Below are 14,527 nucleotides of genomic sequence, written 5' to 3'. Positions count from 1 at the left end.
ATAGAAAATTTTAGTTAGTTATTCATGCCATGGAATATGATTTGTTAAGAGACAAGATAATGAAGATACTCATTCATTGTTCTCTAGTTTCTATTCTATTTATTTCTTATATTAAACATTTGATTCATAATAAAATGAGATAAGTATTATTTAGTAAAAAAAAAAAGCATTATTTATATGTTTACAAAATAATCTCTTTTGAAAGTAATGATTAATCTTTCTCGAACATCTTGAATATATAAGATGGGTACTCTTCTCTTAACATTATCCTTCTAAAATAATTTATTTTATACTCAAAGAGTCAAACAGAATCTTGGACCCCTTGATTAAGAAACTCAAGTCGCTATCACTTGTATAAATCATTGTTGATGATTTATTGTCACGTACAATTGGTTATACCTTACTCTCTCTATTTCTATATATAAAACTCGATTACCTAATTCATCAATATTAAAGAAAATAGTTAATTTAGTTTATAGGAATTAATTTATCTTAAATTTTTAACTTTTTTCAAAATTATATTTGTTATTAATACTTTTCTCTTTTCTAATGATTTATCAATACATTTTATTTCTTCTTTTAACTAAAAGTATTTTTAGTTTAAAAATAATTAATGTTAAAAATATTATAAATTAAGTCTTATAAAAAAAAAACAAACATCATTTTAAACTTAAATCTTATATAAGACCAAGGAGTATATTATATTATAAATGACTACAATACATTAGTAAAAGAATTAAGAATTATTATTGAGTTTAATTTACTCAAACGTAAAACATTCTTATACAAAGATTCAATAAGATTTATCCCATTTTACTATATTACTATCATCTTATTCATTGATATGATATATATAACAATAAGATAAAATCTTGTTAAATGTCTACGTAAATTTTACAATATGCATATTACACGAAAAAAAATATAATGTACAATAATTTAAGTTTGATAAAGTTTATATTTAACCATAATTTTATGTAAAGGTTAACAATTTATATAGTAAATTTTAATAATAAAAAATAAAATATTATTCTAAAATTATTTTTACGATTATCATTTATGTTAAATTAAAATATAAAAAAAATATCTTACACGTATTTTTTTTATGTTTACAAAGGTCACAGGTATTGCATGTAAGTATCACTATGTACTTAATAGTTATAGACCACTATTGGCTTAGAACAATGTTAATTGAGAAGCCAACTCGTTTGTAAGATCATTCATAAATTAATTGTGACAATAACGATGTAGTTGATTTAAAAAAAGAAATCGTCTAAGTACCCAAAAGAAAAAGAAATCATCGGACTAATTCAACTTTGTTTCGGTAACATCATATCAAATAAATTAAACTAAAACTTTTGTTAATACCACTTTAAACATATTAATTAAAAAGTTAATAAGTAAATAAAATTTATTGAAAATTGCATGAAAACTGTTGAAATATATTATTAATATTTTTTTGTTCCTTAACTGATTTTTTTTTAAAATACATATTAATTTAAACTATTAGAGTCAACCTAGTGATTGAGGGTCCAACTAATATGCATAAGATGATAAGATTCAACATAGAGGGATCATTGTAAAATAATGCCTATAATTTATATAACTTGTTATTGGATAATTTTAGAATGGAAAATAAAAAAAACTAAACTTAAATGGTTCCGCTAAGTCAAAATTACAAGGAGACAATTGAGTCAAATGTTTCTTTCATTCCTTAGCAAGTAGTACATTTTTTTAGTATCTTTAATCATTTTAAGAAATATTTAATTGTATTCTATCAACATGAAGTATAATAAGATATCTATAAATCATCATTCAAATAATAATTTTAATTAATTTAGTTTTTAAGATTTTTAAAACAAAAACAATAAACATTTATGTTTTTACGCATTAATATTTTGTTATTACTGATAAATAATTAAAATATTTTAAAAAACATTTGCTACTTTGAAAATATATTATACCTAAAAAAGTTATTTTGGAAGACGTCTAGGGTGTATCACCCTCGCAAGTGAGATTTATGGTGCACCCACAAATCCTGACTGTTAGTTTAATCTTATCCCCACATTATTATTGTATACCCTCAACTCTACATTATTTCTTTTTTCTCCTTTTCCATCAACCTCTCGGGACCACCTTGCATCGCCGCTGAAGACAATTTCCGGCAGCGGCGATTTTTTGTTCAAGCAAAAAAAAGTTGCAGATCTGTTCAGATCCACTTCCAAGAAGCCAAAATCTCAGTTAGCAAATCACAGAAGCCACACATGGAGGGGTTTTCCAAGTTCGCAAGTTACAACACAGGAAGGGGAATTGATGGCAGGAGAAGCAAGACACGTCGGCGTCGGCGAAGATGTCAAAGCGGCTCACGGAGGTCCGGCGTTGCAGGTTATGGCAGTTTGGCCTCGAAAGAGGAAGAGACTGTCTTGAGGGCTAATTTGGTGCAATGGACGCAGGATAAGATTGTGAATCTTAGATGAATTCAACGGTTAATAAACATGATCCACCATAAATCACCTGTGAAACTGGTCCACGGTAGCCTTTGTCCTTGCTTTGATGTTTTATGGGAGGGGTTCTAGCGTGCCAAAACAAAACATTTTTGTTCAAAACTTTAGCTAAACTGGACTAGAACAGTGTTATTTTAATGGAAGCTTCTTACTGGGCTTGGGCCTTTGCACTTTTATCTGAGTAGACCGATGCCTTGGCTTGGATAAATATATTAGAATTATTTTAAGAAAAGTTTCAAATTAATCTTGCAAAGTTACATTCATTGTTTTTTTTAAGAGAAGTTACCATTACTTCAATCCTTTAAATGTTCTCATTAAATTAATCTCTTACAGATTAAATATGTCACCCGATTGCTTTCCTAAATAACTGAATAAAATATAAAGAATAAGTCAACATTATTGAAGAAAACTTATTTGACTTGACTTGGTTTAAGTTGTTTTCATCTGAATTTTTATATTGCGTGGGCTATCGGCTAGCCTACAAATCTTGTGTGGACTTTCAAAATCAAATTTCAATTAGAAAAGAAAAATCTTACATGCATTAATATACTACCATTGATATAGAAGATGATTTAATTACCAAAAATAAAAGTACGGCGAAAGAACACATTAAATATTTGAAAGGACATTGGGAGTATACAGAGTTAAAGAGATACAATTAAGATTGCTGGGTAAAATAGAGTTAAGGGGTTGAGTGAATTTATAGGCGTGGCAACCGAATCATAAGCAGTTTACAACAACAAAAGTTTAGGCTTAAATATGCTTTTTTTTTTATATATCTATTATATTCTGATTTTAGTTCATTATCTATTTTTTTTACTATATGACTTTTTCAAAAAAAATTACTTGTTAATCTCAATTCATTAAATTATGACATAACAAACTAATATAATGTCACATCATCCATTAAGTAATGATGTGATAAGTTAATAGGATATCACGTTATTATTTAACGAATTTATATTAACAATTGATACCAAAAATAAAATTTTGAAAATGTCAGATAATGAAAAAAATAGATAGTAAACTGGAAAAAGAAAGTATATTATAGATAATTAAAACATATTTAAGTAAGAATTTATGCAAGAAGAGCCCCAGGTGGGGTGTGGGAGGTTGCACTTTTTGTGACTATAGGGGCAGTGCTTTGGGTTGTTTCTCAACTCATTTAGGAGTTACCCCAACTTTTTGTGCTTAGCTACAAGCTGCAATGGAGGCAATTGAGATTGCCCATAGGAGAGGTTGGAATTGTCTGTGGCTTGAATGTGACTCTTCCCTAGTGGTTCAAACATATGGTTCTCATCAATTGTTCCCTTGGTGGCTTAGGACTCACTGCCTCAATTGCTAGGTTATCACTCGTTCCATCAGTTTTGTTATTTTTCACATCTTTCGGGAGGGTAATGAATGTGTTGATCATCTTACAAATTTTGGTGTCACGTTTCACAGTACAACATGCTGGGATATTGTTTCAGATTTTCTTAGAAACATCTTCTTTTGGGATAGAATAGGTTTACCCAACTATCGTTTTAGTTAATATCATGTCATTTATTCCTTGGTTTGAACATCTCTTGTAATACTCTTTTCTTTTTAATAATATTTGGTTTGGAGCATGTGATGGGTAGAGCTTGGATTGCCAACATAGTTGGAATGTCAAGTTTTTGCCTTTGATGCTTGCCGGCCAACGTCTTATTCAAATATATATATATATATATATATATATATATATATATATATATATATATATATATATATATATATATATATATATGCTTAAATTTTGTTGGTGCGACACACTTCAACTTTTTATTAATATGTATATTTTTACTTAAATTATATAATTTGGAGAATGAGAGTTTCATTTTCCCTATTTTTAATTAAATACTTTTAATATGCATTTCACACACTATATTGTAACCAACCAAAATAATTCATTCTCAATCATTTCAAATTACCCACATTTTATCTCAATCTTTAAATTGGATTTCAATAATTCTTTAAAAGAACTTGACAATAGTTAAAATTAATTTTATATCGCAATTTATTTATTTTTAAATGTAAAATATAATTTATAAATGCAAAAATATTTATTTATTATAAATTTTAATATAAAAATAGACATTTATTCTATACAGCATACATGCTAAAATAATAGTTATAATAAATTTGACTTATTACAATGTTTTTCTTTTATTGTATGACAGTGTATGTGCTTTGAACCTCACATCATACAACTAGATATAAACTAATTTTAACTTAGAAAGAAACTTTTTTTTTAAAAAAAAATTCTATGAATATTTATAGAGAAGTTTATCTAACATGTCTTAAAAATATTTTGAGAAGTATTTTAATCTAATTTTTAACTTTTATTATTAGTTGAAAACTTGTTTGATTATATAATGTTTGAGATAATTATGAAAATTAAATTATTTTAATAATTGATTATATGTATATATAATGAAGGCTAAATTAAAATTTTGCCTCTCCTTTAATTTTTTTATAGGAGATTTTGTTCTCTTTATATTCTCATGATTTTAGTTCCTACATGTTAGAAAATTTGTAAGTTTGATCTAATTTTCAATTGTACATACCTATATTTTAATTAATTAAATTATTTTTATTCAACATTACATAAATATGTTAGACTTAAGATTCAATTCAACCAAAATAAGTTAAATAAAACGTTTGTAAAATTAAAGTTTATACTAAAATTACGGATTTTATAAAAAATATGGAGACTAAAATTAAAAAAAACTAGAGATCAAAATGACAAATCAAGGATTAAAGGGATTATCGTTATAACTTTTTGTAATCAAAATTATTTTTTATTTGGATGAGTTTACTAAAAATTTATTTAAACATAAATTAATTTTCAAACAAATTTTTTTTATGCAAAAGCAATTGAAATTCAAAATTTTCAATTATCCTAAACATGATAATACTTGATAAATAAGTTTATTTTAGTAGTTTACTAGGAAACATTTCTTCAAGTAGAATTTTGACTTTTAGTTTCTTATATGTTATTCTCTTTTTTACTTTAAAATATTTATTAAATTTACATTTTACTTTTCTTTTTCATAAGAAATGATTTTATCTTCTTTTTTTTTAGTTTCTTTGCTTCCACTTATCTACACATCCGACACTATAAGTGACTGTGATTCGCCAACTAGTTGTTGCCCTTCTTTTGGAACCCTTCTTCTTGTCATCTTTATTTTGGTCGTTCTAAATAATGATAATTTTTATCCATCAAATAGAATTATAGTTTATACAAAAGTATAAGTGTTCAAAATTAATTTAAAAATTGAAATTAGAATTATCCAAAAAAAAAGATAATTTTTATCCATAAATAAATTTAAGTTTAGTTCAAAATATCATTTAAACATATTTATTTATGTCATTTGATATTTATTAGTTATTTCAAGAAATAATTTTAATAAATATCACCAAGTGTGTGAATAAATTCCCACATAGTGATTGCCTGTTAACTAGTAGTTAAGTTTGACTTCTTAGCATATTAGTGCGATTAATACTTATGACCTCTTGTATCTAAAAATAACTTTTATCGTTTTAGCTTATGAATTATTATCCAGACATCACAACTCAGTTCTGATTAACGAAGAAATGAGTCTTTGACTTTCTTTCTGGGTTACATTCTATTTACGTAAATGATTTGGATTATAAATTACGATGAGACATTTTTGAGAAGGGAAGAGAAAGATAGAAACAAGTATGACGTATAAAATATGAATATGCAAATATCATCTCTCGTTTGAACGTGTATATTGGTCTTGTTAATTTGCAATTGGTGTCATGACCGTAGCGCAAAGAGGGACACCCAAATTCATAAAGTAAAACTTCCTTGGGACTATGAGCATTATATAAGCTATGCTTTTTTTTACATATTTTCCTATAAATACAGAAAGAAAAAAATGGTGGGGCACAAATGCAAGTAGCTGTTTACCAATCTTAAATCTCACGAAGAAAGCACAAGTTCAAAATTATTTATCTTTTTTTTCCCTTTCTGGTAAATGTCCCAATTTGAATCTCACTTGCTTTGCACACATTCTTTGCCTCTCAATCCAATCAAAACAAAACAACACGAGAAAAAAGCAGAACACCATAAAAATGCTTGAGTTCTTGACATCCTTTAATTTTTTTCACTTTAAAACATTGAAGACCATTTGTTTGTTTCCTCTTTTTTCATTTTCATTTTATAATATTAATCCTATTCTTTTGTTACCACGAGATAATAGGAATCTAATAACAGTTTAAAATGTTTGAATGGACCATAGATCAATCAGTTTCACCATCCCCACCAAAGAATCTAGTGAAAAAGACTAACACAAGATGCAAACACCCTTCTTTTACAGGTGCACCAACACCTTTAAAATGGTGGAATTTACTTTTACTTTAGGAGCTCATGGCTAATCTTTACAATAAATAATAATAAAAAACAAAAACAAGAAACAGAAAATTCCAAACATAGTAGTGAGCAAACCAAAGCCAAGACCCTTTGTTTTTTTCCCCCCTTAACATAGAGAACTTGTATAAGTCCTCCAAAAGCATGCATGGCTTCTGCTGTTGCTACAACATCTTGTACATACATCTTTCTTGGCTTTTAAACTTTAAAGGTACGTTAATTGCTTTACATGCAAGCACTGATCTCAATTCCATTGAAATTTGTGACACAGCTAGCCCCCCCACCCACCCTCTCATCACATTAAGTTCACAAAAAAAAAAAAAAAACTCTCACTAAATTGCAGTTTCTGTAGAAACTGATCAAACTATCTTTTGAGGTTATTTTTCATGTGGGACAAGCTTCCTTCCTTTTTTTTCTTACCTCGTTAGGCCTCAAACAACTCTTCCCATAACAAATTTAATTTCCGCAAGTTAGAGATTAGCCCTTGCTTGCAAGCTACAGAATTCTAAGAAGGTCAGAGTCAGGGGATTTTTATATATATGAAGCTACTCTCAGTTCTCTCACAAGTACATGGCTAATTAACATTTTTGTGTCATCTTTTGCATGGTTGCTGAAGCTTGTCTAGCTTCCCTTGTTACTTCTAAGCTTGGCCAGGGGGTCGGCCAGAATTTCCAGCTCTCCTGAACAAAATTATCAAACAAAATTTTAAGCAAAATAATTATGCAAATTGATACAATTTATAGTAGAAAAATTGCATGGACAAGAAACCAATATTTATGACATAGTTTCATAGTAGGTCTCACTCCATGCATGCTTGTGTCTTGTGCTAATAGAAATAAAGAAAGACAACCAAGAAAAGGTTAAAAAAGTTTCTTAATGAAGAGAGAACCGAATGACATGAATAACTTTAGTTGCTCATGATTAATTAAGAAGTGGAATAAAGTTGTTAGATGGAGTTATCTTTCTTTTTTATGGCTTTATATGTATTAATCTATTATAAAGAAGTATCCATGTTAAAAGAATTTAAATCAACAATTCAATGTAACAGTTAAAAGCATGGTAATCAATCCCCCATAGTTGGCTTTTCATCCTTTTGTGTTAAGCTTCACTTTGGCAGGAACCACTAAACTTGAAATTGATGAGTTTTATTTCGCAAGAGACATGAAAACATGTCTGAAAATCCGTTGAGAAGTAAAAACTCACGTCTAGGACATTGAAGTTAAAATTATTAGCTTCTTAGTAAACTTAAAAAATCATGTCTGACACGTGGAACCAAACACCTTAACAGTAGTATAATACTACTATATTTGAAAATAATCCAATGGAAATTTTAAATTGAGTTGGGGAAAAAGATAAATATTTGCCAAGTAACAGGGGTGACCTCATATCCATGATAGGAACAGGGGAGCCAAAAACACGTATATATTTATATGTTCCTTACTTAGTTTGCACATTCTTTCTCTTTCACACTTGAATTTCTAACAATATTATAATACAAATCATATAGTAAACTTACTACATATATACCTACTATGTCTTGTTATCAAAAGAAATGCATGTCTTGGTGGCAGAAACCGTTGAACAAACATAATACACATCTAATTAAGTAAAGAACAGTGACATAAGTTGAAATCAAAAGACACACATGGATGATAAACAAAATATTATATAATCTGTGTATCTTATTTGGGTTAAGAAAAGGTAGACAAACCTGTTGTGAATAGGATCTGGTCCATTGGGAACTCTTCTTTTGCTCATGTAGTTGAAATCCAATTCTGCACTGTCCACAGGCTTATCTCTACCAACCACTCGTTCATGCTTGACCCTTTCTTGAGACCATTGTGTAGTTGGATGTCTTGTTCCTTCACCACTACCTAAGCTTCCCAAAACAAGAAGACAAACAAGCCCCACCACAAGAAGTGCTTTAAAGAAACTTGGAGGGAAAGAACTACTACTACCACTACTACTACTACCACCCATATGCAAGTTTTTGTTTTCTTCTTGCTAATTATGTGTGTTATATTTGTATATTTTTATGTCATAGGAGGAAGATAGAGAGATATGTCTATGACATATGGATGATGAAGAGAAAAGAAAAGAAAGAAGAAAAGGCTATCTATGATTGCATGATGATTAATTGAAGTGGAATAGGGTAAGAAGAAGAAGAGGGAAAGAGAAGAGGAGAGAGGGGTGGTGGAGTTAAGGCAATGAGAACTTTTTTTACTGCGAAGGATTAAGGGTGTGTGTGGTTTTCTTTATAGATTGGAGGGATTATATGTTGCACTTTCTCGAACTGAGAGAGAGAGGGGTTTGGAATCGAGCGTGACATGGAGGCAAAGCCCTTTGCTTTATACGGAGAAAGATGTCCCAATACGACACAATTCTTTTGCTTTGATGGTGTGAGTGAGTGTGTATTTTCATGCAACTACGGTGTGCCAAAAAGATTCAACTTATCCTGTCATTCTTTACGTACAATGGTGTAAAAGGAAAATAATAGGTTGCCTTGCTTCTAGTGTTACTCTCTCAGTAGTGCCTCCCGAATCCCACAAGGGAAGGGGAAAGCATATATATGTGGAATAATATTTGAGTTCATGTACAATATCGATCAAAATGGAAAATATAATATGTATGCCATGATGACATTGGTCAAAAGAATTAAAAATGGAGAGTTTTTATTTTATTTTCCAAACAAGATATTATTAATTCACTCTTATTGTGATTTTTAATTAAAATGTTTTATTATTGATTCCTTAATTAACACTCTTTAAACACTGACTTATCCTACAAAAAATGACAGCTTGAGTTGTTTTAGTCATGAAAATGCGTCAATTCAAAAGAGAAATGTTAATCATATACTCTTTTAAATACATTTTTTAGTATTGTTTAAAATTTATTAAAAATTATAAATTTTTGTAAATTCTACTTTTTATTTAACAAGTTATACCCATAGTTTGATAGTTTTTAATAAATTTTAATTAATGTAATGCTTCTTTTATACAAAATAGTCCTCTTAACATTTTTACCCTGTATATGTCAAATTATTAACTTGTCAAATTTTTATTCTTTATGGTTTTGTTTAATTATAAGTAAAATTGAAAGATAAGAAACTAAAAAGATATAAATAAAAGAGAAATAGAATAGAAATGTGTTATCTAGAATTCTAGATGCATAGAAGTTTGAATGGAATAAATAAATAAAATGTAAGAAATAGATTTTATACAAATTAAAAAAAATTAACCTTTTCCTATATTATTTTTCTTAACATAAAATTATTTCTCATTTTTTATAATATTAAAAATGTTTTTTTAAAGTAAAAAAAATCAAATGCAACAAACATGTCCCACTTTAGTAGATAATATTTTTTGTATGTGGGACCCATAAAAACTTTATTCATTCCTATTTTTTCTAAAACAAACATTAAAATTTTTGATAATTTCATCTTAGTTGACTGCTCTCTATTTTCTTCCTCTGTATTTATATTCAAACAAACATATATAGGATTAAGAAACTTTTTTTTATGTAGATGAAAATTTTTATAGGTATGTTTGGAATGATATTTTAAAGAAAATAAAAGGAAAGAGATGGTAAATTTTTTATATTTAAATTCAGAGACTTATACTTATATAATATTTATAAAAATAAACAAAAGATTAAAACATGAAATTTATATCATCCTAATTTGTTTTCTTTCATTTTAAAAACATCAAATTAGACAATATTTGTTAGAAATACATTTTTTGTCTTCATCTTTTCTTTAAAACTGAAGTCTCAGTCTCTCACTCATACTTTAAGCAAGGACGGATCTATGCTATAGGTTTTGGGGCCCGCTAAAATTTTAATTTTTTTTTCTTAAACTTATAGATATTATGTGTATTAGTTGCTACCACAAGAATTTACAATTTTATATTAAAATAACACGAGTTGTCACTGTCATGAAATAAATTATATATTATCAAAATTTTCTGTATTATTGGTGATGGACTGCTAAGCATAGTAATGAAATCCTCACACGCCAATCAACGACAATTTTTCCCAAGTAAATACTATATAGTAAAGGAAAGCATTTCGAATGCTTAAATTAGAGGGAAAAGAAAAATACTAGTTACGAAAGCTGCAATTGGAATATTTGGTTCTCTCTTGGACTGAAGCTTGTTAAGCCACATGCCACAACAACACACAACTACAATAAAAACAAGTAACGTGCGATTGAAAAAGGAGCAATGAGTCTACACTAATTTGACCAATAAAGTAAAGCTACAAAAAGTAAATTAAGAATAAAAAAGTACAGAAAACAACGAAAATAAATTAGATCATACTGTAAACATGTTAGATTGTGTGGGCATTCAATATTCTTGTCCATGATTACTAATATGACAAAAGAGGACAAGTATGCCTTCAAATTAACCCGTGCATTCAATATTGTACTTGTGGAAATTTCTTTTAGCTTAATTCTAGGTAACCAATTGTTTCTAAAAGCTCATTCAAGAAGCTGGAAAAATTATTTCTTTGAAACAAAATGAGTAATTTGATATTGGCAATTTGGCATTATTGGCTTTATACAAATTCATGTTAGAGTAATAATAATAATAATATAAATTTTGATATTCATTGCAATACAAAATTAGTAGAATACCATTACAATATATAAGTACTCTATTAGGGATTAAAGCCCACACAACATAAAAAATTCTCTACTATCTCTCAAATTTTCTCTCTTCCTTCTTTTTTCTCAAATTCAGTACTTTGAAGACTTTTTTACCTAAAAATTATAAAAAAATAAAAAGTATATAAATAATACAAGCTAAAAATTATTTATCTAAATAATATAAAACATTATTCAAGGTGAGAAATCAGTTTCCCTCGATTTCTTACCTTTTTTTTTTGTTTTCTTAGTTAAAAAATCGATTTCTCAAGAATTGATTTCATAAATACTTTTTTTTATCCGTTTAGAAATCGATTCCTACGTTCTTTTAATTTATTTTTTTAAAACCAAGTTAAGAAATTGATTCCTAAGAAACCAATTTCTTACTTTAATTTTTTTTTTTGTATTTTTTAATTTTTTGTGTGTTCTTAATTGTCTCTATTTATGTTTTATTTAAATTGAAAATAATATTATTTTACATATGTTGTTAATTTTTTTTGCATATTTTATGTTTTATCATTTTTTAAGAGTTGAAATCCTTTATAGTTTCATTTTATTTGATTATTAAAATATATAATTGAAATTAAAAAAACATATTTAACCAACAAGTTGAATTAAACTAAAATATTTAAATTACAAAATAGATAAAAAATTTTACAAACAATAGAATAAAATATTTAAATTTGAAACAATACAACAAAATTTTTAAAATACAAATAATATGAAATAAACTTAACGTCGTTGGTTTGAACCTACATGGTGGGGACATTTGTTTTTTGATTGACCTGGGATGCAACACATAGAGCATTGTTTTTATTGACCTGATTCTTAAATATCCATTTTCGGTGTGTGTATATGAGAGGAGACATGATGATCTTTAGAATTTCTTTTCATGTTTGGGTCGTGGCAGAATATTCTTGGCTCGTGACACAATAACTAATATGCTTTGTTGCAAAATTTCCTAAGCAATCCTCCGTACATGTTGCAGCCAATTTCCAATGTATACATATATGTAGTTCTTATACTTATGGTGAACATGCTTATAAGCAGCAACAACATGAGAATAAGAAATATGCATTTTTTGGAATTTGCCACAGTCACACCACCTTTCATCCAGTCTGACTGTAAAATTTTCAATGGGTTGAACCTCTCTCTCGAGTTAATTATCTCCTGGACTAAGAACCGTGTGCCACATCGATCGAACTCAAGAACAGTGTGAGAGTTTTCTTTTCTTTGTGCGTCTTCCATAACCTTGTTTAGTACTTGTATATAAACTTGGTCAAATATAATCATTGTTGTGACTTCTCTCCCTCTTTGGTTGAATAATGCATTACACCTTATATAGGTTGATTTTACCAGCACACTTATTGGCAGAGTTCGTGTTTTTTTAGTACCGAATTAATTGACTTAGCAAGATTGGTGGTCATGTGTCCCCATCGCCAGCCACCATCCCATGCAAGAGTCCACTTTTCTCGCGAAATCTCCCTTAGTCAATTAATTGCTAGTTCAACTTGTGCCTCCTCCCTTAGAGTGTTATAGTAGTGATTGAATTGAAACTCCATCCTTTCATATGTTGAGTAGTTATAAAAAAATAATTTTAATTATTATTAATAATACAAAATTAAGTGGTGTTTACTATGAAGAAAAAGAAGTTTGATACTCACTCATATTGATATTTAGTTTTTTTATGTCGTTGTTTTTGAACCTCCTCATGTAATTATGTGCAATGTCGAATGCAGAACACATGCATAGAATGTTATGTCATCCATTCACTATCACGCCTTGAGTAGACACTTTTTATTGGCTCGTGCTTGTTTGAAATCAAACATAGACCATCTTATGGAGTGACATGTCTTTTTAAAATTTTGAGGAATAAGAGTCATGCTTTCGCTATTTCACCCTCGACAATGGCAAAGGCTATTAGAAAGATTTTATTGTTGCCATCTTGTGCAACTGTCACAAGGAGAGTCCCCTTGTACTTACCGTACAACCATGTTCTATCGACCTAAATCACAAACTTGCAATATTGACACTCATTAATACACGGTCTGAAACTTCAAAAAAGACGATAGAATTTCACAAAATCCTCTATTGTTTGACCTTCTTATGGTGGCATTGGTAGTCTTTCCTTCTGCACAACAATATCAGGAAGAAATTCCTACATAACTTGCAACAATCTTGGTAAATCATGGAACAATCTTTTTCATTTGTCGTAGATGTTTTCAATGACCTTTTTCTTTGACAACCATGCTTTTTGGTACATGGTAGTGTATTCTTCAATGCTTTTGACGTGTGCTATCAAGGCTAGCACTAAAGTTGATGAATAATTTTCAATCAACGTATGAATGTTTTTATTAATGAGCAAATAAGACAAATTTGCATGATCTTGAGAGATTGCTGAATTTTAACATGTATGGGGTTCATAGAGTTTTCTTATTTCTCATTTCTTACTTACAGGGATGTATGTTGCCTTGCATCTTCAAGCACAACTATTATCATTACAAATGACAATTAGCTTTGTTGAGTTCGATATTTATATTTTATAGTTAGCTCCTTTGCTCACATGATACTACTGCGAAGAATTTTGTACTTCTTCTTTTGTTTGAAAATGCATCCCTTCAAAGAGACTCCCCACCGAATGTTGGAATTCTTTGCAATCCAACATATGACCATATTCAAGGTCAACGTTATGCATGTGTGGTGACATGTAGTATGGTGGTACGGTTGTTATTGGAGAAACATGCTCAACTTCTTCCCGTGATCTTTCTGGGGTTGATTGTGTAAAATTTTGTCTTTGTCCTTACTAATGGGACCGAGTTCTTCATTTGGTAAGTCAGGCTCTGCTGTAAACTCAGACTCATTTGGTTGAGTTAATGAAGTAGGCCCTGCTGCAAGGGTACTCCAGTAAGGATTAGGTTGATCCTTAATAACACCAAATTTTTGTGAGTTTAACAAATTGGTGGAAAA

The 14,527-nt window shown here is 28.8% G+C and overlaps 1 protein-coding gene across 2 annotated transcripts; it reads right to left on the bottom strand.

The window, feature by feature from the left end:
- Window positions 1-8,448: 8,448 nt before the first annotated feature.
- On the bottom strand, window positions 8,449-9,165 carry LOC100305911 (subtilisin CLE36-like protein). 2 transcript variants are annotated; one of them, NM_001404665.1, is made up of 1 exon: window positions 8,449-9,165. In NM_001404665.1, exon 1 carries the CDS (start codon window positions 8,896-8,898, stop codon window positions 8,551-8,553), a length of 348 nt encoding a protein of 115 aa, NP_001391594.1. In that variant the 5' UTR covers window positions 8,899-9,165; the 3' UTR covers window positions 8,449-8,550.
- Window positions 9,166-14,527: the final 5,362 nt, after the last annotated feature.

Source organism: Glycine max, chromosome 2, assembly GCF_000004515.6.
Source record: "Glycine max cultivar Williams 82 chromosome 2, Glycine_max_v4.0, whole genome shotgun sequence".
Taxonomy (NCBI): Eukaryota; Viridiplantae; Streptophyta; class Magnoliopsida; order Fabales; family Fabaceae; genus Glycine; species Glycine max.
This window is presented reverse-complemented; position numbering and strand designations above follow the sequence as displayed.

Bases quoted from the DNA above. Each gene is read 5' to 3' on its own strand.
- LOC100305911 (NM_001404665.1), bottom strand. From the start codon at position 8,898: ATGGGTGGTAGTAGTAGTAGTGGTAGTAGTAGTTCTTTCCCTCCAAGT.